The 24682-nt window shown below is 35.0% G+C and overlaps 1 protein-coding gene across 4 annotated transcripts in view; it reads right to left on the bottom strand.

Annotated features, from left to right (window-relative positions):
- The window catches only part of LOC149785300 (uncharacterized), a 40026-nt gene that overhangs the window by 9796 nt on the left and 5548 nt on the right, over positions 1 to 24682 (bottom strand). Inside the window, exons 1-3 of one of the 4 annotated variants that reach the window (XM_089979183.1) lie at positions 22923 to 23091; positions 4439 to 4538; positions 959 to 1080 (exon numbers count right to left, since the gene is read on the bottom strand). In XM_089979183.1, coding sequence (XP_089835309.1) covers positions 959 to 1080; positions 4439 to 4538; positions 22923 to 22957 — 257 coding nt within the window. In that variant the 5' untranslated portion in view covers positions 22958 to 23091. Of the gene's footprint in view, positions 1 to 958; positions 1081 to 4438; positions 4539 to 5567; positions 5873 to 16371; positions 16651 to 22922; positions 23092 to 24682 lie in introns of those variants that run through there. The other 3 variants (XM_089979181.1, XM_089979180.1, XM_089979182.1) reach the window with 3 other exon arrangements.

Genomic DNA, 24682 nt, shown 5'->3' with positions numbered 1-24682 from the left:
CACTAATAAGAAAATTCGGATATCCATCACTGAGCATTGTTTGATGTTCTTATGAAGAACATCTTCATCCATTCATTTGAAATTTGTGTATATGAAATTTGAAAATCTTTAGATAAATTCCATCATCAGTTCTATACGTTTTATCTGACTCTTGGTAGCGATCTCAAAACATGGGAGCTCGTTGAGAATGTGGACGATATTCGTATGTTGGCTACTATTTTAGATGTATAAAATATTGACATAAATTGTTGCATACACATAAATATAGATAGTGTAGTATAAAATATGTACGTTGACTACTATTTTAAGTATATAAAATACTGATATAAATTGTTGCATACACATGAATATAGATAGTGTGGTATAAAATATGGACGTTGACTACTATTTTAGATATATAAAATACTGATATAAATTGTTGCATACACATAAATATAGATAACAGAGGACTTGTTTGCCTGATGTTAAAGCACTTGATGATAGTGAGAAAATAACATGGGCAACTTATATCAAACAACTACTTTGTAAATATGTTTTGGGACTTTTTTTGTCTGGATATCACATGATACTGGCGCTGTATGAGAAAAGAAAGTAGTTCCAGAGGTTATATCGTCTTTTAAGTGGCGACTTTTATCGTCACTGTAATGATATATATTTTTACTCACTGATACATTACAATATTCCATTATTAAACATGTAATAAAACGCTATAAAATATTGTTGATTGGATCAAAAAGATGGGTTTTTATGAAAGCTTGACAAACTATACAAACTGTATTAAGCAAAGAAATATTTTTAGTCTAAACATCGTTGGAAAGGTTTGGGCGTTCTTTCTTTAACCTACGTCTGAATGCATTTAGATGAAACCAAACTGTACAAACTTTGTGTTCTCTACATGGGAATAATGTTTTGCTAAGTTTTGCGCCGAAGTTTGAAGACCGGTATGCTTGCAACTTACCTCGGAAGACCAGGGTTGGGATATCTATATGCTATTTTTGACGTCAAATCTGCGTATGCTTTCTTAAACTTGTTGTTATTTTCATCTGCTGATCTTCTTTGTGCATCGGAGATGTAGTCAATCTGGGAGAAGAAGAAGAAAGATTTATAACTGCTTTCATCAAGACGAACACATACCATTCCATGTACATGTATATAACCCGTACCATGGTGTGAATAACACTGGCCCGGATCTGCTGTCACTTGACACCGGCCGCTCAAGGATTACGTTTCGTTTCTGCTCCTGGACTTTGGAGCACCACTGAAAGTGGGGAGAGTACAGCTGATTCCTCCAAAATCTCAGAACGTAGACAAATTTAACATACATTAACATGCATGTCACCTGCTCGGATTACATTGATAAATATTATGAAAAAAAAAACAACATGCAAGTAGACTTCTGATCGTCTTCGTTAGCCAAGATTCATATATGCTAACCCTATCTACACCTTGGCGTATTGAGCAGATATTCTAGTGCTTTGTCCCAGCGACATCAATCGGATCTCTTGAGTTGCCTCCATTAGTATGTAATACCAACTAACCAATAGCGTGTGGCAACGGTGCATTGTACATCGGTCAAAAATGGTGGAGGCCATTGACTTCGAAAGAATACTTTGTAAGATTAACATCGAAAGTGTGATAACATACCACAGAGAAGTCATTACTGGTGTATTTCAGTACAAACTCGGACTGGCAGTGGAATATTGCTGATTTATGAATCCATTCAAGTTGTGTGCTCTCTTGTCTCGATCATATAGGAACAGTGTTCAAATCTGAACAACTTAAATTTGATTGGATGCGGTGGCTTGCCTCCGCATCCAGTGAAAATCACAGACCCGTAGCACAGAGTTATCTAGTACTAATATTAGTACCCTTACTCGTACCTCGTGGACAGGGTACTAACAAGAGCATATACGTGTTAATGGAGCAAGCCGGGTGTGATTCACACCCGGCGTTCCTTTAGCCTAATAATAAAACTTTAAACATATTCCTTGCATGTAATCCAATAAATTGAGTAGTCCTCTTATTTAATACCGGAAGTATCGAAAATCATTGTAGAAATAGTTGTAAAATCTCGTTTACCTTTTTTAGCCGATATTTTCGTTTAGATCGTCCACCATATTATTTCAAATAATGATTACTTCCGTTCTCAGCCTCGTTTGTTTGTGTGCCATATAAGGACATTGGCGCCTTTTTTGGAAATGTAAACAAATCGTAGTAAAATTTTGGCGCCGTTTGGGTCAGAAATTCTGCGCATTAAAAGTAAATACGGTTTACCGGCAACTTTGAAATTCCACCAAGAAGCGATTATTCGCACTTAATAGATAATTATATAGCGTAGAAAATCCAAAATATGGTCTGGCAAGACTTACATAGAAAAGGGGTCACGGCGAGAGTCTCGCGTTATCTGTCATGGCGGACAGGATAAGGTTAGAGTAACCATGCCAATTTATTTTATCGCGTAAGGGCTTAATAAATTCAAAATAAGCCAAATTTCTTCCACAATATGATTATACTTATGTATTTGATTTCTACACTGTTTGTTTTTCTGACTTTAGTGACGAATTTTTTTGCTCCATTACATGATATGGGATCAGTTCGTAGCCTCAACCACAACAAATCAAGTTGAGGCTGCGACATCGTAGCTAAGAGATATCGGCTCGACCCGCCAAGGTGTAGAAAGAACTAACATATCGGAACCTTGGCTAGCGAAGATGGTTGCTGATGAACCTGACTGCTTATGTGTGCTGGTGAAAAACACTTGTGCAGGGTATGTGTGTGTGTGTGTGTGTGTGTGTGTGTGTGTGTGTGATTTGGATTTTTTTAAAAGTCGCTTTAACAATTTTTCAATCATATCCCGATGATGTCTGCAGTGTGGCAGTTTATAGTGCTGTCTAGCAACTAGGGCATCATGCCGCAGACAGGTAGCATGATGTCCCGCCCAGTCATTATCCTGATACCAGGCTGACCAGTCCTAACACTAACCTCTGAATGCTGAGCGCCAAGCGAGGCAGCTGTTTGTACCAATTTTGTAAGTCTTTGGTATGACTCGGCCGATGATCGAACCCACTACCTCCCGCATCCGAGGCGGACACTCTAACCACTAGGCCACCGGAGCGGTTCATTGTGCAGGGTACAATGACTTTGCATGTTCTTGAAATATTACACCGAATTTTTCAAAGCACATAAACACATTATTTTCTGAAAGTGCACTTACGAAATTGTCACACATACACACACTAAAACGGTTGTTGTTTTATTTTTTATATTTAATTTACCTCTAACTTTAGAAATTAAAATTAGCCACAGCCAGAAATGTTTGATATATACAATAAGGTCTAGCTGCTTACTCTCAAACCCAAATCAATCCCATTATTTCGACATAAAAATAAAGAAACTGATTTTTTTAAAAATCTGCTTTAAGGTATACACATTCCTTTTAAAATAGAACGATTACCAGTGAGAACAATCAGGGGAATACATTTTTTTTCTCCATAAATTTGTAATCCAGTTGAAAAACTCGAAATTTCAAAAAGGTTGGTTAGTTGCTTGATTTTGAAAACGGAACGTTCAACACGTCTTTTGACTATACCGTAATGGGGAAAACGGAAGTGGTAGATGCCTTTCCTCAAGATACACGAAAGAAGCTGACCTAGACTGGGTTGAAGAGGTTTTGAACCTGCGACCCTTGAATAACGATACCAACACTATACGTTAGAACAACATGGACTCTCTTTAGCTGACGTGTTTATTCTATATTTTATTTTATGTGAAATGTAGAGACCCAGACCTGCCGGCATAGTATACTATGGCAGATCAGAGTCCACGATATTAGCATTTAATGCGTATTTACAGTGATAAATACGGTATCTGTATTGTTCTACCTTTGTGGACATCGACATTCTAATCAGTTGTGTATCCATCTTCTACCGCAACAGTTTTTCCCCGAGTCATTGTTTCAATTACTAGGTTTGGTCATGAAATCAGTTAATGTACTAGGTCTAGATTGTGATAATCTCGGGGGGGGGGGTCAACTTCAAAGATCCTGCAATTCATTTTGATACTTCAAAAAAATACGCAGAAAAGGCATAATGTTTTCTTTTTCGATAAGATTTTTGCAAAGTTACTGTACCCATATCTTTGAATAATAAAGTCCATTCTAATTTCTTCTGATAGAAGCAACGACGTATTCGAGTATCCGAAACATTCAAACCTATTTTTAAGGACTGTATATTCAACAGTTTAATGCCCATGGCCTTTTCCTGTATCTTTCATTGAAATCTCTCTCTCTCTCTCTCTCCATATGTATGTATGTATGTATGTATGTATGTATGTATGTAAATAGGTAGGCGGTTAGGTTTGGAATCCATGCAAAGAATCTATAAAAATGTCCTATGACAAAATATTTATTAAAAAAAAACGAAACATAAAGAGAGTTTACTTGATGCCAGTTGCCGTCAGACATGGTGACTGGGACTCCTGTCCTGGTGTCCCTGCTTCTTGTCATCTTCCACCATTCATTCATTTTACCATATGTTGTGCTAAAACGAAAAAAAAAAAAACCTACGTTGACACAACGAAACAGTTTGCGATGATTTAACCAGCCGTATTGCAAAGCTCAAAACGAAGCCTTCATCGATTTCATTATGTACATTATTTTTCTATTCTTACTTCACAACGGAAAATTCAGGTGTAGAGTTGATAGGTTACGATATGCATCTTTCATATGCTTTATCGGCTTACTAACCTATCTTTTCCTAGGGGATTTTACAGAGTGGACCCATGAAAAAATTCACATAACAGCTAGGCAAATTTGATACAACACCCTGCCTATACGTGATACTGGCACTTTAAAAACTAAAATAAGTATGATTTTGAGTTTTGATGGTTTCATTGAAGTCCATAAAAAGTAAATTCGCCGTTCGAAAATAATTCCAAAATCTGTGAGCCTTTTATGTTTCGGTGTAATATGAGGTACGCGATTGAATTCATATAGCAACCTCAACATCCTGTTTAAGTGACATCATTCGGGTGGTCCCAGGGTATTCTAATTCTGTACTCCTTCCTCAATATATATATATATATATATATATATATATATATATATATATATATATATATATATATATATATATATATATATATATATATATATATATATATATATATATATATATATATATATATATATGTGTGTGTGTGTGTGTGTGTGTGTGTGTCCATTGACTGTTATTGTGCAACAAAGCAGTGTATATTTGCTTTTTCTGAGGTAGGTTGGAACGTTTCAGGAGGAGCGGGCAGCATAATTAAGAAAACGTGATACAGTAAGTACCACCTATTTATTTCTACCATAAACGAGCATTTTAACGTAATAATTGATACTTTTAAATGCACAGACGGATCGTGAATAATTTATGAGATAACGATCAAAGATAGGCGATCAAAAAGAAGCACTTTGAACATGCAGTGCAACTGTTACAAATATGGTTTCCTCGCGGTAACAGGGAATGAACCTAGCAATGGGCTCCAAAATTTCTCCATGCAATATTTTCTGGTTTTCAATTAATTACCTGAAACTCTTCGACTTGTCGACATAATGGTAAGTTTGCGCGATTTCGTCTTCAATAGGAACAGTATCCCACAATGCCTCTTTCCCAGGAACTTTATACAGGTCTATCGGTGGCAAGTCCACGAGTCTGAGATTTTTGGGATTCTTCATTTTGAGTCGTGTGTAATACATTTTGAAAGTAAAATTCCTGTCACAGCATATTCCCAGAAGCTGCAAGAGCAAGCACACAACAAGACCTCCAAGGGTGCTGGCAAGACGAAAGACTAACCATTGTCACACCTTAGCAGTCTATTCACACCGTTGAGTATTGTATCTTAAATTAAAGTACCTTTTTCTTATATGTACCTGCTGTAATAATGTCATGTATGCGTATGTTAATCTGAACGGATAATTACCTATTTGAGGTGCTAGACGGGTTCTCAATTGCTATAATATGTATTCAGACTTCTATATAAATTGTCTACGTCATTATGGTGATTATCAGCAAACCATACTTTGTCATTGATCCAGTACTTGCCGTTGTATGTAAGAACCAGCTCTAAAACAACATCCAAGTTGCAAAGCTAAAAGAAAGATGTCACCCAGTACATGTAAATCAATTATTGCTCGTTCCACACAGCGTCGAGAATTTTATTATATCTGTAACGGTACATTTTCAGGTCAACGTAATTAAATGTATCTAAAAGTACCTAGTTCATTTTTAAATACTTCGTGTGACACGATTTATGTACTTGTAGCTATACTTAATGATACTGAGTAGAAAAGTTGCTGAGTTAAAGATAGGATGAAATTTGCGATGTTGTGTGGAATAAACTCTAGTCCTCAAGTACGTCGAAACTTTGGACTTACATCGCAGTGCAGATAGCTACAGTCAAGATATATAGAAAATGACAAAATTAACGATTTCTAGTGTAATGTTGGGTTTATATTTTGAAGGCTAAACTGTAAAAGTTATAAACGAAAGTAACTTTTGCGTGTAATGAAGATAAGAACAGAAGGGTGTTAAAAAGGAAGGTAGACGGATCTGTGTATGGTGTTTATATGGACAGACAGACAGAATGGCGAACGGGAAACAGAGAAAAGAGACGGGAAAGAGACAGGTAGACATAATTATATATATATATATATATATATATATATATATATATATATATATATATATATATATATATATATATATATATATATATATATATATATATATATATATAAGTTTAATACAGAAATGTGTGAGCATGGATGTTTAATTTGAAAATAATAGTTTATAACTGAATCTTTGTACTCACGATCCTAGTAAAGGAACTTCTTCAACTGGTCCAATTCTCGACACCGCCCCCCACAGTGTCCCCCGTGGGGTCTACGTTAAAACAGTGCGGTATCTCAAGCACAATATAGATTATTTAGATAGTTCCGGATCATATCCATGAATTATGATATAAAACCATTCCGAAAATGTTCACACGCTTATGCATGACTGCTGATGTACAATGGATGTTAGTGGGTAAGAAAAGAGCAGAACAAAACCTTTTTATTTTAAAATTTAAATGTCGTGCAAACCCAGGCAAGAGAGTTTAATATGTTGACACTTTTAAAACACAGATATAAAATGTGTAATTTTGTAAGAAAAACGACATTACAGTAAAACGTGGACTATTCGGACCCTCGGTGGGAGGGGTCATAGTTCCAGATAAGCGAATTTCAGTCCAAAAGTAGAACTGTGAACGTTTCGCTATGTTTAATTAATTAAGTAAATATGTATAGACATTATATATACTTACTAGCAGAAAAATAAAAGCGAAATAAAAAATATTATTTAACTACTTTAAGTAACTACTACAATTCACGAGCAACGTGTGCATGTAAAATCAATGTATAGTCTTCTGAAGACAAGTGCTAAAGAGTTATGATCGATGTCAAATCGACAGAAGGCATTTGATTGCACTTACGATTTATTAATCCTGCCTGATCAGCCTGAGATTTCCGTACTAAAGTGGCAATGTCAATTGCAATGGAAAATTTGCAATGATCGCATAATTGATAATTTATAAACAGCGATGTTTTATGACTTTGGATACACTGTTTTCTGTACATGGAATTTCTTATTTTTGTTCTAAAGTCAGTCAGTTCCATAATATTTCTTTTATATGCAATAACGAACAAATTTGCATGACTGTAAATGTATGTAAGAATCTTCTTTAGAAGTTACTTGTGCGGATGCATTATAAATATGCTCGTATTGTGCTTTCATTTATTTTGAATGAATTATATACATAAATGTTTCATGTTGTTTACTGATGTGTTGAAGTTTAATTTTTTTTACTAAAAATGATACTAATGTTTCCAGCGACGGCGACGACGAGGCTTGTTCTTGGTGTTGCTCCATAAAAATCTCGTTGCAACATTAGCTTTCACATATTGTTTAATTTTATTAAAAATTATCATTGTATTACGTTAAGGATTAAACAATGGTTTGTTGATCTCTATTATGAATGTATTACTTATGTGTTACAGTGACGTTTATTCTGATTAAAATATTGTAAAACTTGACACATAAGAATACCGATGCAAATTATTGTCACTTGTTTAAAGTACCACAAAGTTCTACACTTAGGAATAATGACGCAAATTTAAATCAGTTGTCTGATATGACACAAATTTCTCGACTTAGGTATAATGACGCAAATTAAAATCAGTTCTTGTCTGACATGACACAAATACTCTACACTTACGAAAAATGACGCAAATTAAAATCAGATCTTGTCTAATATGACACAAAAACTCTACACTTAGGAACGATGACGCAAATTAAAATCAGTTGTCTGATATGACACAAATGTCTACACTTGGGAATAATGACGCAAATTAAAATCAGTTGTCTGATATGACACAAATTTCTGCACATATGAATAATGACGCAGATTAAATTCAGTTGTTGTCTGACATGACACAAAAACTCTACACATAGGAATATTGATGCGAATTGAAATCAGTACTTGTCTGACATGACACAAAAACTCTACACTTCAAAATATTGGTGCAGATTACAGTCAGTTGTCTAATGTACGACACATATGCCTGTTTTTATGTTGCATTTAGAACTGAGAAGTTTGTCGATCGATACTTACATTGAATATCTAATTACTAGATTCTGAATCTCAAATATACACGGAAGAGATCTATGAGTTCATACCGATACTGGTTCTGTTGATTTCTGTCGAAAAAAATACCCTATTATCATGACTCCATAAATAATCCCAAAGTTGCAAAGTTACCATTGTCTAAAGTATAAACGTTTTGTGTATAAAATAATGCAATGCAAAGTTACCAATGTCCAAACCATAAACGCTTTGTGTATACAATAATGCAATGCAAAGTTACCGATGTCCAAACCATAAATGCTTTGTGTATACAATAATGCAATTCAAAGTTACCGATGTCCAAACTATAAACGCTTTGTGTATAAAATAATGCAATGTAAAGTTACCAATGTCCAAACTATAAACGCTTTGTGTATACAATAATGCAATGCAGAGTTACCGATGTCCAAACCATAAACGCTTTGTGTATGCAATAATGCAATGCAAAGTTACCGATGTCCAAACCATAAACGCTTTGTGTATACAATAATGCAATTCAAAGTTACCGATGTCCAAACTATAAACGCTTTGTGTATAAAATAATGCAATGTAAAGTTACCCATGTCCAAACTATAAACGCTTTGTGTATACAATAATGCAATTCAAAGTTACCGATGTCTAAACCATAAACGCTTTGTGTATACAATAATGCAATTCAAAGTTACCGATGTCCAAACCATAAACGCTTTGTGTATAAAATAATGCAATGCAAAGTTACCAATGTCCAAACTATAAACGCTTTGTGTATACAATAATGCAATTCAAAATTACCGATGTCCAAACCATAAACGCTTTGTGTATACAATAATGCAATTCAAAGTTACCGATGTCCAAACTATAAACGCTTTGTGTATAAAATAATGCAATGTAAAGTTACCCATGTCCAAACTATAAACGCTTTGTGTATACAATAATGCAATTCAAAGTTACCGATGTCTAAACCATAAACGCTTTGTGTATACAATAATGTAATTCAAAGTTACCGATGTCCAAACCATAAACGCTTTGTGTATAAAATAATGCAATGCAAAGTTACCAATGTCCAAACTATAAACGCTTTGTGTATACAATAATGCAATTCAAAATTACCGATGTCCAAACCATAAACGCTTTGTGTATACAATAATGCAATTCAAAGTTACCGATGTCCAAACTATAAACGCTTTGTGTATACAATAATGCAATTCAAAGTTACCAATGTCCAAACCATAAACGTTTTGTGCATACAGTAATAAAATGCAAAGTTATCAATGTCCAAATAATAAACACTTTGTTTATACAGTAATGCACTGCAAAAGTTACCATTGCCAAAACCATAAACGTTTTATGCATACAATAATGTAATGCAAATGTTACCATTGTCCAAGGCATAAACGCTTTGTGTATACAATAATGCAACGCAAACGTTGTAATTTATCCAAAGACAAGAGTTTTCTTATTTTTAAACTGGATGGGAATCTTGAGAATTACCTAATATCTCTACAACGAAACACGTATTTACCGTCACTCAAAGTTGGAACTAGTAAGTGTAAACTTTTAAAAGAGGCGCTGGGGTTGGGGCAATGAAAAACCATATTTTTTTCAAAACATTCACAAACATGAAGCAAAATATGTAAACCTGTATGATAAATAATTTGTAATTGTACATCAATTGGGATGTGGAAGTTACTTACGTATTCTCTTCAATAAAAGATGCATTGATGTTTTTGTTTGTTCAGCGTTGCGTTTCGTTGGTTTGCAGATTTTAAAATAGATGGGAAAGAATATAAAGGTAATTAATTTTGTCAAATACAGAAATAGTATTTTCACCGAGTTTACACCCAACCGAACAGTTCGGACAGAGTCTGGTACAAAAGATTCGCTCACAAGCTAAGAAATATTAAAATTGGTGATGGGCTTTTGGAATGATTTGAAACACGTCAAGGCTAATGTGCCCATGGATCTATACTTGAACCACTGTTTTTACTTCTTCTAGTTTACACTAATGATGTTGCCACTGATATAGGGTCCATTACAGGACTATGTCTGATGAGGATATTATCTGCACTCAGTATTATGAAAAAGATGAAAACGACTCTAAAACAACCACAGTCGTTTGTAATGCAACAATGTCCACATCATTTCCTAGAATTTTGAGCGAAGAAATGGTAAAGACTTTCAGCAAGGCGCGGCAAACATAGAATAATGAGTTGTTTTTTTTTAAATGCACCATTGAAGAGGTTCATCATGATGACAGACGTTTCCTCCGCAAAGTGTCCAGCAGGTATATAATAGACAACTTCGTGGTGGAACAAACCTCCAAACGCCCTACGTCAATGCCAATCTATAGCAAAGTTAATTTTTACCAAACTTTCTTGCGAAATTGAACGTTCTCTCTTTGAAAAATTCGAAACAACCCTTTGTTTTACTCTTTATAATCATATTTAAATATGAATCTAGAAAAAGCCCCAACATATTCGTGTCAAGGAGAAAGATAACACAAATTATGCGAACAAGACTTCGACTTAGTTGTTGTTTGTTAAACGACGGTCTTTTATATATAAAAATTGTCATATAGCAATAGATGTTCATACTGTGAACCAGAAACCGCAAAGAATTCTCTCTTACACTGTGCAAAAGATGTTACCCTCAGAAACAGAACAATATAAATATTGTCCCATACAGATATAACGTTGTTATTAATGGGTATCCCTCTTCCAACTGGTTGAGGTTAACAAGATCTTCATTAAAGTCCATAAATACACAATTAAAACTAAAATATTTGAGGGTGTATTGATCACTACTTGTCTTCACAATATGTTATTATATCTCTGGTACTTATTTTATTATTACTGTATGCCACCACCCGAGCTGAAGTTAAAAGTCCTTTATCTACACACACCGCTCCATCAATGACAACATCGATATAGTTTTCTTATTTTTTTTCTCTTTTCATTTGTTTATTCCTTAGAACACAAAAACATGTTTGAGTTGTAAATGCTAATAAGTTACTGACTGGCATTATTATATTATGGCATTATTTCAATAGGGTATATAAAATTTTCTTTTCAGATCTCATTCTCATGCTTCAATGTTTCCAATAGTATGACTTCATTGATCACACACACACACACACACACACACACACACACACACACACATACATATATATATATATATATATATATATATATATATATATATATATATATATATATATATATATATATATATATATATATATATATATATATATATATATATATATATATATATATATATATATATATATATATATATATAATAATAATGAGGACTTTGTATAGCGCCTTATCTTTAGAAGCTCTAAGCGCTTTACAAAATTAGACAACACTTATAAGATTACAAAAAATATAATGATATGATTACAAAAACAAACACTATGAAATTAGAAAACATTAAAAAACATGCTGAGAATATTTAAGGTAGGAAACATTATTAGGTCTTTAAATTTGTTCTTCAGTCGAAATAAGTGAGTTTTGAGAGCTCTCTTGAATGTGATCACTGTGTCTTCGTGTCCAAGTTCAATGGACAATTCATTCCACGTTGCTGGGCCCTGGTATGCAGAAGAACGCTGTCCATATGACTTTGTTTTCATAGTGGGAATAATGAGTATACGATTGGCAGAAGAGGAGCGTAAGTATCTTGCTGGTGTGTACACATGGGTGAGGTCGGATAGGTATGTTAGACTAGAGTCTGACAGTGAAACGTAGCACAGAGAACAAATTTTGTGTTTGATTCTGGATCGAATGGATAGCCAGTGTAAGGTACAGAGCAGTGGGGAGGTGTGCTCTGATCGTGGTACTCTAAGTATGATCCGAGCAGCTGTGTTTTGAACTTTTTGAAGTTTCTGGAGTAGATATTGAGATTAACCAGACAGAATTGAGTTGCAATAGTCCAGTCTTGAAAGTACTAATGAACACACAAGTGTTTTAGTGGCATCAACTGAAAGATATTTGGGAATTGAGCTGATGCGTCTCAGCTCAAGATATGCAGCCTTGCATATGTTCATGACATGTTGGTGCAATGTGAGAGTACTGTCCAGAGTAACACCTAGGTTTCGTACTGATTGCGTGAATTTAATGTTGGTGTTGCTGATATTTATTATTTTGAGGTAAAGGATGTGAATGAGAAAGTCTTTGTGTTGTGATTAGAATGGCCTCAGTTTTATCATCATTCATCTACAGCTTGTTACATGTCATCCATGATTTCACATCAGAAATGCACCTCTCTACACCTTGGATGGTAGCATCAACTTCAGTCGGGTGGCTAGATTTGTATATTTGGGTGTCATCAGCGTACAATTGGTGAGACACTGGATGATGATCTATGATACTTGAGAGCGATTGAGTGTACAGGATGAAGAGAACAGGTCCAAAAACAGACCCCTGTGGAACACGACAACTGGGCTGGAGTGTATTCCATTTGCAGATACAATTTGTGTCCTGTTGACCAAGTAGGACTTGAACCACAGTAAGGCTGTATCATGAATGCCAAATACATGCTGGAGACGGTGAAGTAATATATCATGGTCTATTGTGGCAAATGCTGCAGACAAATCAAGGAGGGTGAGGACTGTAATCTTTCCGCTATCCAAAGCAGAGAGAATGTCATTAACTACTTTTAGAAGAGTAGTTTCAGTACTGTGGCAAGGGCGATATGCAGATTGTACATTGCTAAAAAGACTGTTTGAATTTAGATGAGATAAAAGCTGGTATAGAACAACCTTTTCCAAGATTTTTGATATGAATGGGAGATTAGAAACTGGGCGGTAGTTCTTTAAATCGTTATGGTCAAGTGTTGGTTTCTTCAGCAGAGACTTTACAATGGCAGTTTTGAAAAATGTTGGGAATTCCCCGGATGAGAGAAAGGTATTAATAAGATCAGTTAGTGAAGGCAATACTGGATCTAAACACTCAAGCAGCAGTGATGTTGGAATTGGATCAAGTTCACATGACTTTGGTGCACTCTTCATCACGATTGTACGTACGAAATCCATTGAGACAGGTTCAAAGGCTGCTAATGGTTGCCGCTCAAATTCTGTATTCCAACTGTATGGTGACGACGAGTCAATTGAAATTGTGGTGTCAAGCTTATCTCTAATGGTTTGTACTTTGTCACGAAAGAAATTTGCAAACATGTCCGGAAGGTCGACTGGAGAAAAGATAGTTGGAAGTGGTGTAGATTTGTTCCTTGACATTAGCTTGTTAGAAATCTCGAAGAGCTCTTTGCAGCTGAAACTTTCCATGATCTTAGTAGTGTAGTGGGCTGATTTCGCTGCATGGACTATATTTGTGATATTCTTCTTAGAGGCTTCATAGATTTGCTTATGAATAGTGAGTCTGGTGGAAATCCAAAGCCCCTCAGCTTTACGGCGGTCTCTTTTAGCAACGCGAAGCCGGTCCCTAACACTGCTATACCATGGAGAACACTTTTGAACTGATATTCTGCACTTGGTAGTTGGGGCATGTTTGTCAAGCAATGAACGCATGCAGTTATGGAGTTGTTCTGCGGTAGGAGGTAAGCAAGTTGTTAGGTTAGCTTGGATGTCGTGCATTAGTTTGGTTCTAATTATCATACGGAGGTTTCTCTTAGTAGCAGATAAAGGTGGAGGGTTAGGGACTGATACGTCAAGATGGCATATAATGCAGAGGTGATCTGATGCAAGGTCATGGGATATATATATATATATATATATATATATATATATATATATATATATATATATATATATATATATATATATATATATAGTTATGTATATTTAAATTAATTATTTGTTTGTTAGCTTTAATATTTAGTTTTATTCAGCTACATGATAGTGTAATGTAATATTGTTTATTGGACTTGATTTGTTTTAATTTTCGTTTGTAAACACCTAATAATAGAAACACTGTATGGAGTTTCTGACCTTGATTCAGAACCAGTGATAGCTTTAGTAAACACATTTGTTTTTCTTTCTCAGAGAAAGAATTATTATGTTAAGTCAAGGTCATACCTGGACTACGTTATATCTATCATGTAACAAACTTCCATTCTAGAAGGTTGACCCCCATCCGGGCATCTCGTTTGCGCCTTAGTTACATTTATTACTGATGTACTGAGAAAGACTTGTCATTCGTGCCTTAACACTTGAGACGTCCGTGTGTTTTTATGTTGTGTCCAGTTTGGGCTTAAAAAAATATTTCCTTCAAATTATTTTGAAGAAAGTAGATTCTTTTCCCTGGAAATAATAGTGCTCTAAATTAATTCTTGGACAAGGACATGTATCGAAATGTATACATAATTCAAACACTGGAATAATATTTGCTGTGACTCAACAAGAGACTGTTGACGCTGCAGCACTTCGTTGACCTTTAATGAAGCCATCGCCTTCCATTTGGGATTTTCATCGGCACTCGAACTCAGTTTCATTTAGGACTTTTTATTACTAGGACTTCTAATTTTTAATTCTTGAATTAGTTTTGGATTTGATAGGTAAGTCCTTTTCCTCATTTTTCACTTGATAGACTAGGGAAATGTGTGTGTGTGTGTGTGTGTGTGAAAGTGTGTGATTTGGATTTTTAACGTAGCTTTAACAGTTTTTCAGTCATATAGCTACGATGTCTGCAGTGTGGCAGTTTATAGTGATGTCTAGCACTGGGACACCATGCCGCAGACATGTAACATGATGTCCCATCCAGTCACATTATCCTGACACCAGGCCGACCAGTCCTAACACTAACCTCTTAATGCTGAGCGCCGAGCGGGGCAGGTCTAGGGAAACAAATTATTTGTTAAAAAGCTGGTTATCTTCACTTTTTCCTGTTATTTTCTGTAAGAGCCTAGACTCGTAACAATACACATATATATTAATACAAAAAATGCTATCATGCTGGTAGAGTACGAATTAAAAATTATCTAACCTGTATGATAGTATTATTTGTATTAAAATATTAATTGTGCCTACTATTATTTATTATTATCTCCTCTCTCTCTCTCTCTCTCTTTATATTTATATATATATATATATATATATATATATATATATATATATATATATATATATATATATATATATATGCAATATCGTATCGTCTTACATGATCTTTTGATAGGAAGAATACGGCACCAAAACAAAGCAACAAAAAAATAGCCCGACACGTTGGAATCAGTTGAAAGGTTTTGAATGCACATAAATAGGCTCGAATTACACCTGTTCTCTCAACAACAGGTAATCTATGTAATATCTTCCTTCCCTAGTTACCTAAGTCGGTTTAAAAAAAAGTAAACGACACGAGTACGTTTATCTGCAGAAATGATCATATACCATATATATATATATATATATATATATATATATATATATATATATATATATATATATATATATAGCGAAAAGGTCGGAGTCTTTAAAAGCCTCGAATATATAAATATTTTGTCAAAGACACAATGAACAATAACGTATTCCTTCACTTTAGTCTGCCCTCTATTTAGCTTCCTAACACTCTCAAAAAGTGTGCGTATGTGGGTTTTTTTCTTCATATTCCTCGTCTGCCTGAAAAATATCGTACGGGCATTTCATGACTTTACAGTGCTCCTATTTGCACCACTGTACTAAAAAATTTCCATGTAACACCCAAATTGACTCGAATAAGACCCCTATCTTACCTTGGTCTTGGAAGGCACTGAAACTCTTCCCACATATAGGCTGGGGTAAATGTCGTCGGGCTGCGTTGAAACTCCATTTCCTCGATCAAGAAATCTTCTCAGATCACCACGGATTAAATCGGATCTATCGATGAAATGTCCAAACTGTCTGTACGTATGTTATCTCAGCTTTGAATCAATGTTTGTTACCATGTGTAGGGTATAATGTTCAATCAGAGGGCGATAAGAATGAAATACCATTAACACCCCGGTGTAACGATAACCCCACGATTCATTTCCATTATGTCTATATGTTTCAAGTCCAAACTAAGTATATCGTTCTATATTCAAATCCATTCATGGTATAAATCGATAAACGCTGATAAATATTGCATGGGCCAAAAATTACTACCGAAGATATGCTAATAAAGTTTAGGCGCTTGATAAACTATCGTCATTTTTAACAATGGATTTAATAATAATAATAATAATAATAATAATAATAATAACAATAATAATAATAATAATAATAATAGATTTGTTATGTTTCGTCGTTGTACTATAGTTTAGAGCATGTGGCCTAAGTTACAAGAAGCCTAAGTTGCAAGAAATAAAGAAGATTATTATTATTATTATTATTATTATTATTATTATTATTATTTTAATAATAATAATAATAATAATAATAATAATAATAATAATAATAAAACAGTATGTGACCTGCATTACAATGAACGCAAGAAGGTAAATGAGCATTTAACAAGTTATCATACATGAGACATTTAACACCAGACTGAAATTCGTCTTCTATATCTGCACAAATGGCAGTCTTTCAATACAGGAATATTTTTTAATCTACCTATATATACCATTATATGAAAGATTCCATTTCTGAAAATAACTAGCAAGCGAACACTGTGCGAAAATTTCAAACAATCTACATAGTATTTACAACTCAACTCGTTTCTGCTCGTATTATAGAATTGTAATCCATCTATTGAATTTAAGTCTCCACTGCGTTCTTGTGGAAAGATATCTTTACAGCATTGTTTAAATATGATGTAAACGAGTTTCTCGTCCCCCACCCCTTGATTAACCCACATTTTTCCATTCCATATGAAAACAATAGATTCTTAACTCTATTTACTCAACAATCACAGTGTTATAGCTTTGTTTTGGGAACATATTATCAGTCATCTTCAATAATTTGAACCAGTACTAAAGAATTCTTCCATATCTTACTGTTGACATTGGCATTCTGACTAACTCATTGTAGAAACAAGCATTTGGAGTGTGTTTTGTAATTCCAATCATATATTTACAAAAAGACGTATATACAGACGTATATACAGCTTCGACGTCGTTTGCTTTGTAAATTAACCCACACTCTGACCCATAATTCAAAATTGGTGCTATTTCAATATCAGGTATTTAGAATATGGTTTTATAGACAATTTACCAAAACGACTAAGTCTAATCTTCAAACGATAAAGTGTCTTTGCACTAAGTCACTATTTTTGGTTTTATTGTGGATTCATTTAGAGACATTTTGGATTATATCATTTTTGGATTATATCATTGTGATACACCAAGATTGTTAGCACGTCAACATTATCAGCGCATTCAAAACTGAAATTCATTCGGAATATTCTATATTTTTGGACTTGAGATAAAACATTTAGCACTATTTGGGATTTTAATTATGATAATGTAAGTTCCTTGTAAATTTTCACTTTGTATTCACAGGAACTAAATTATTTGTTGAATTTTAATAAACCTTTTGGTTTTCACTATTTGCTGTTACTTAGTTTAAGACCAAAGAGTCGTAGCACTAGTCTTTTATTTAAAAAATAATAAATATTTTCCTGATGACTGGTAGAAGGTCTAGGTCTCTATAATGTTCAGGCATATTTATATTCCCGATTTTTATAAATGAGCGCGATAACAGAAGTATCCGAGATCAAATAATGTTTTGAAAGTATACACTAAAATATGAACCTTTATATTTCCAGGTGCCTTTAAAAAGTCGCTACAAAGGTCATCAATACCTCCCGATTTTTCCGACTTTAAACTTTCTGTAGCAAATTGCACTTCTTCAGTTATTTTATCGCCCAGATTTTAATTGTGAATATTGGTTGTTTCGTTAAATCTGAGACTCTACCCATACCGTAATGCATATTAAATAATTTTGAAAATTACTCATAAAATCAAGTGACGTTTATTTATTTATTTTTTTCACTCATTGCGGTATTTGGACATTTTAAAAGTTTCTAGAAGCGTTTCGAATATTTGTCCGAGAGTGTTTTTCAAGTCATTTCTTTTCCCTTTTTTTTTCCCCATTAGTTGCGTTCCTGACAAGTAATGTTTTGGCACATATTTCTATGGTGCTTATTTAAAGCCAAGTTATCTGTTATATTATTATTATTTCTTAAGTTTTTAAGTGCCTCAGGTGCGCGATATTTTTCTGCATCATACCAAGGTTGTTGGCCAAAACTCGATATCATTTTTTTCATATCATTTTGATTTACTTTGATCGTCGGTCCTGATTCAGAAATAGTCTCCACCAAAGAATTGAAAAGCAGTATCGAACTGCTTTTGTTCTATCATTGTGAGTTTAGTATGCGATTTTTCTGATAGTCAAGAGTGGACTATTTGGAACAATGTATTTCTTTGTATTTCATTCCATATACATGTATGTCTCTCTTCTTGAGAAATACTTTCATTATTTTCACCTGTGAGGGTAATTTGAACAGCTAGCCCAGAGTGAAATATTGGCTGATAAATAGATTCAATTATAATACCAATTCTGAAGGTAGATATACATGCCAATAATGACTGATCTAAAGGTAAGTAGTCTGTGGCTGTTACAGAATAATGTGGCTTAGATGTGAAGTTTCCAATATGTCTACCACTTGCATTTAATAATAATAATAATAATAATAATAATAATAATAATAATAATAATAATAATAATAATAATATTATTATTATTATTATTATTATTATTATTATTATTAAAATGCAATAAAAGGCAAAAAGGTAAATGCGAGGTAAAGAAAGTTTTAAATGATTAAAATTCAAAATACGTTATAGTTAATGGTTTTTCTTAGCCATACATCTGACGGTTGGCCATACGCCAGAGGAGCAAAATATATTTCGTATTCAATATCTCCAACTATTTCTCCAACCACACTAGAAATTACATCAGCAATATCACCAAATAATTTTTAACTGAGTCAAATATAAAAATCTACTAATGAAACTGTGAGTACATTCGATGGCGAGCAATGCCCAGAATGCCTTACGAGAAGTTAAGATATAGCGCCAAAGACTGCACCATCACCGCTAAGTAAGCGTCGCTGTTTTCTGACGATTCACTCTACAGTTTCGGATATTATCCCTAACCAGATAAACCCAGTGGACGCGAATATATGTTATTAGTTTGACAAAATTGTTCCAAACACTCGCCCCCCACCCCCACCCCTTTTTTTTTTTTTTGATTTGTTGTGATGACTTGCTAAGGTCAATCTAAAATATATCTTGAATGAAATTTGAGCTAAGTAACTTTCTTCGTAAAATGTATTAACATGTGCTTTGGCACTTCCGTTTTCAAATCTTCAGTTTCGGGGGTACGTTGTCTTTGCATGTTATCAAGCTCTTCAATTTCGAAGGTAAGTATATCTTGCATGTAGTCTGCATTCCCCTGGAAGTCATCGGTTTTGAAAAATACCCAACTTCTGAAGGTTGAGCGGCGTAGCTGTGGTGCGCGACGCATTTTGTACCAAAGCTTTGGGCATAATGTTATGTACAAGTCTCCACCAAGATAGATATCGAAAGATCAGATGAAATCGCAAATATTGATATAGCAAAAAACAAATGTAAAAATGTATTTAAAAAATGAAAGAAATATTTGCTTTACGAAGAGATATGTTCACAGACATGTTCCATCGACTTAAATGTTTTTAAAGTTTGATGGAATTTGTATATTTTGATAGACAAACATTAATGTAATGACATTTACATTTTTAACAGAAAACTCAACTATGGATCCTTTATATATAAAACCATTACCTGGTGAAGACAGAATGGAAAGGTATACTGTACTATTGTTATAGCAGATAATTACTTTACAGCGCGATTACTTCACGGTTGAACGAGATTTGAATGAGACGAGAAATAGTCGTAACTGATTGCTGAATTGTATCTCGTATGGGCAACACACCCATTAAAAAAGTGTGTACATTACCGGTAGATATAAAACCACGTCTAATGCAGTTACAATGGAAAGAAGGAAAAAAAAAAACGAAATTGAATATATATATTTTTCATACCATAATAGACTTAGTCTTATTCCATTAACAGTGATAATCCATATTCCAAATAATGCATTGTTCTCGGTTTTCCATGTTCACATACATACATACATACATACATACATACATACATACATACATACATACATACCGCAACCTTGGTAGCTCAGTCGAATAGAGCGTCGAACACAAAATCAAAGAGTTGCGAGTCCCATAAATGCAAATGTTAGCCAGGGCCTTCAGCCTCAGTGTGTCATAATGTGTCAAAATGCCGTTCAACAACCAACGTACGCACACATACAAAGTTGTATTATATGTGCTCAATCATTCTAGATCGCTCCGTTGACCTAAGTGATTTGAGCGTCCGCCTAGGATGCGGTGGAGGTTGCGTGTTTGAACCCCGGTTGAGTCATACCAAAGACTTTTAAAAATGGTACAGACAAATGCGTCGCTTGGTGCTCAACATTAAGAATTAGTGTTAGGACTGGTCGGCCTGGTGTCAGGATAATGTGACTGGGTGGGACATCATGCTACATGTCTGAGGGATGATACCCCAGTGCCAGACATCACTATAAGCTGCTACACTGCAGACATCGTAGCAATATGACCGAGAAACTGTTAAAGCTACGCTTAAAATCCAAATCACCACACACACACGTGCAAGATCGAAAAAGCATTGAGATTCAGAATTTTATAGAAAATCCGTAAGTATAGTCAACTGGTACATGATCTAGATAAATCCACACTACAGTGTTTGCCTTGATAACGATCATCCAACAACGAACAAAGCAGAGCTAGCCCCCAGTTGGATAACGAGGTAAATAAGAACACGTTCGAGTCTTTCAACAAATGATTGGAAAACATCTCAAAATACTACATTCGCCGCCACTGCATGTACATATACCCTATTTACCGAATTGCTTCAAAATGCACGTCACACATCTTACGTTGATTCCACTAAGATGACTCACTCTCAAACCGAGACATTCCCCAAATTTCTTTTTTTAAGCATCAACTCACTAAATATGTTTTCACGCAACTTGTGTCAACAATTCCGTCAAATATTACGCTTTTAACATTGCTCTATTTTACCAGGTGTAATTTTGCGTGCGACAGAGTTCTCTGCTATTTTCTGGCCATTTGCCCGATTATTCCTGTATCACTGCATGTTTCTGAGGTGGACTTGGGTAGAAATGCCTCGACGTGTTCCCATTGTTTGGTTACGAATTCCTCGGCAAGGAAGTTCACTCCGATTGCTTCGGCATTATTATTTATTGATATGTTCATTTGCGGTTAAACATAACTAACCAGACCCTAGATGCAGTAAACATCTAAAATTTTCTTACTCAGTTTGAGATTTTTCAGTTGCTTTGTTGATAACAATACAATGAATGTTTCGCTCAAGATACCTCTTGGCAAGAGTTTAGGCTCTGAAGAAAACTCAAGGATTTCCTTAATCTGAGGAATCGTCGACTCCTGTTTTCTAAAAGGAAAAATTCTCTTGTGTACAATTTTAAAACTGTGATATTGTTCAGTGTTTCTTCCATCGCTACGTTTGAAAAGAAAATCCCATTAGCATATATTTAATATTCAGGATAATGTAAAATCTCAGATAGAGCAGAAAAGAATGTCGTGAATGTTAATGAAACTGTGGCGTGATATCCCGTCACATGATGTGCCTGTTAGTCGGTTTCAATTTGTTCGCGTCAATTCATGGATATAATAATCCACATCATTGACTTTAGCGCGTGCGGTGGTAGATCTGACCCTCTGCAGTTCGCGGTTGAGTGAACGTTGTAAACAAGAAAGTAAGATGACACGATACTCAACCCCATCCCCACATCAACACCAACACAACCACCACCAACCGCCAACCCACATCCCAATCCCCACACCAAGCCGCTATTTTCCATTCAGGCGGCCTAAAACAATCAAAACAAAAGCTATTGCTTTTTTCGTATGTACAGAAACCGAGTGATGTATTTTGATGCCAGTACCCAGTGACGAGAGCGATCATATGAATTTCGAAATACCAATGGTTCAGTGACAATGAAACAAACTTTGTATCACATATACATAACGTAATCCAGATGAAAGAACTAGAAATGTATGTGAAGGCTCTGGTATGTTAACTACTTTTTTTAATACTTAATCGCTTCTGTTAATTAAAATTATTAAAAAAATCAACCACCGAACAAGAAATAAAGGTCAGAAGGTCGAGACATACATACATACATACATACATACATAACGTCCTACCTGTAATAACTGGTAGGACTGAAGCCGGTCGCCATCTTACTTGGTTGGTGCTAGTCAGTGTGGATTATCCTTGTGAACCCAATCCGCGCTTCAGTCTACTCGCCACCTTATCTGTTCATCCTTATCAGATCGAACGGCCCAGGTATAAAACATAACCGATTACTTTAACGGCTTTAGGAAAACTAAGTAACTATGCGGCAATGTTACATTTGTTGATTATGTCACATTGTGGCACAGATTGGAATTGCCAGACACTACATGTGCATGTACATTATTTGAACATGACAAATGAAAACGAGAGTTTAAATTCTCCTTGTCAATAATACATATATCAATAACACGGAATATTTGTTGGAACTATTTACATAGTGTCAAATTAAGATTTATATCGGTTTGTACCGCGTTTAACCTGAAAACGATGTATTTTGGGGATCATGTATTATTATTTTAAAACAAAAAGTCGTTCGTCTTAATATATGACTCAACAAAGATTTTAAATATTGTGTATTTTATGATGATAACTTTTTGGGGGTGGGGTTTGGGGCCTAGTACACGAATACGAAAAAAGAATAAAATGTGGAGGAATAAGCCATTATTTGACAAAGCATTTAGATAAATATATAGCGAATGGAACAGCCAATATAGATGGACAGTGAAATCCAACATTTCTTTACTTTGTTGGAATTCGTGCCATAGCCATTAGAGAACGTGTTTCTTATTTGTTCTGGGAGGACAGACTTACAAAAATGGTACTAACAGCTCCCTCGCTTGGCGCTCAGCATTAAGAGGTTAGTGTTCAGACTGGTCGGCCCGGTGTCAGGATAATGTGACTGGGTGGGACATCATGCTACATGTCTGCGGCATGATGCCCCGGTGCTAGACATCACTATAAACTGCCACACTGCAGACATCGTAGCGATATGACTGAAAAATTGTTAAAGCTACGTTAAAAATCCAAATCACATCACATCTGGGATGACATTGGTGACGCAGTGTGTACGAAACAATGAGGTACCTCAGTTTGATCACATGGGTGACGCAGTCGTGTACTAAACAATGAGGTCCATCAGTTTGATCACATGGGTGACGAAGTGTGTGTACTAAACAATGAGGTCCATCAGTTTGATCACATGGGTGACGAAGTGTGTGTACTGAACAATGAGGTACATCAGTTTGATCACATGGGTGACGCAGTCGTGTACTAAACAATGAGGTCCATCAGTTTGATCACATGGGTGACGAAGTGTGTGTACTAAACAATGAGGTCCATCAGTTTGATCACATGGGTGACGAAGTGTGTGTACTGAACAATGAGGTCCATCAGTTTGATCACATGGGTGACGAAGTGTGTGTACTAAACAATGAGGTCCATCAGTTTGATCACATGGGTGACGAAGTGTGTGTACTGAACAATGAGCTACATCAGTTTGATCACATGGGTGACGAAGTGTGTGTACTGAACAATGAGGTACATCAGTTTGATCACATGGGTGACGCAGTCGTGTACGAAACAACAAGGAAGCTCAGATTTGATCACATTGGTGACACAGTCTTTTTACGTAACAAATAGAAAGCTCAATTTGATCACATTATGACAAAGTCTTTTTACGTAACAAATAGAAAGCTCAATTTAATCACATCGGTGACGGCTGGCGTGTGAAACAGAGAGAGAGAGAGAGAGAGAGAGAGAGAGAGAGATCCAGTGGTGTAGTGCTAAATAAATAAGTTTGAGAACGAAATATACAAGTGAGGGAGCGCAT

Source organism: Sinohyriopsis cumingii, chromosome 13, assembly GCF_028554795.1.
Source record: "Sinohyriopsis cumingii isolate HCF-2022 chromosome 13, ASM2855479v2, whole genome shotgun sequence".
NCBI lineage: Eukaryota > Metazoa > Mollusca > Bivalvia > Unionida > Unionidae > Sinohyriopsis > Sinohyriopsis cumingii.
Note: the sequence above shows the minus strand (reverse complement) of the source record. Positions and strands in the feature narration are given on the sequence as shown.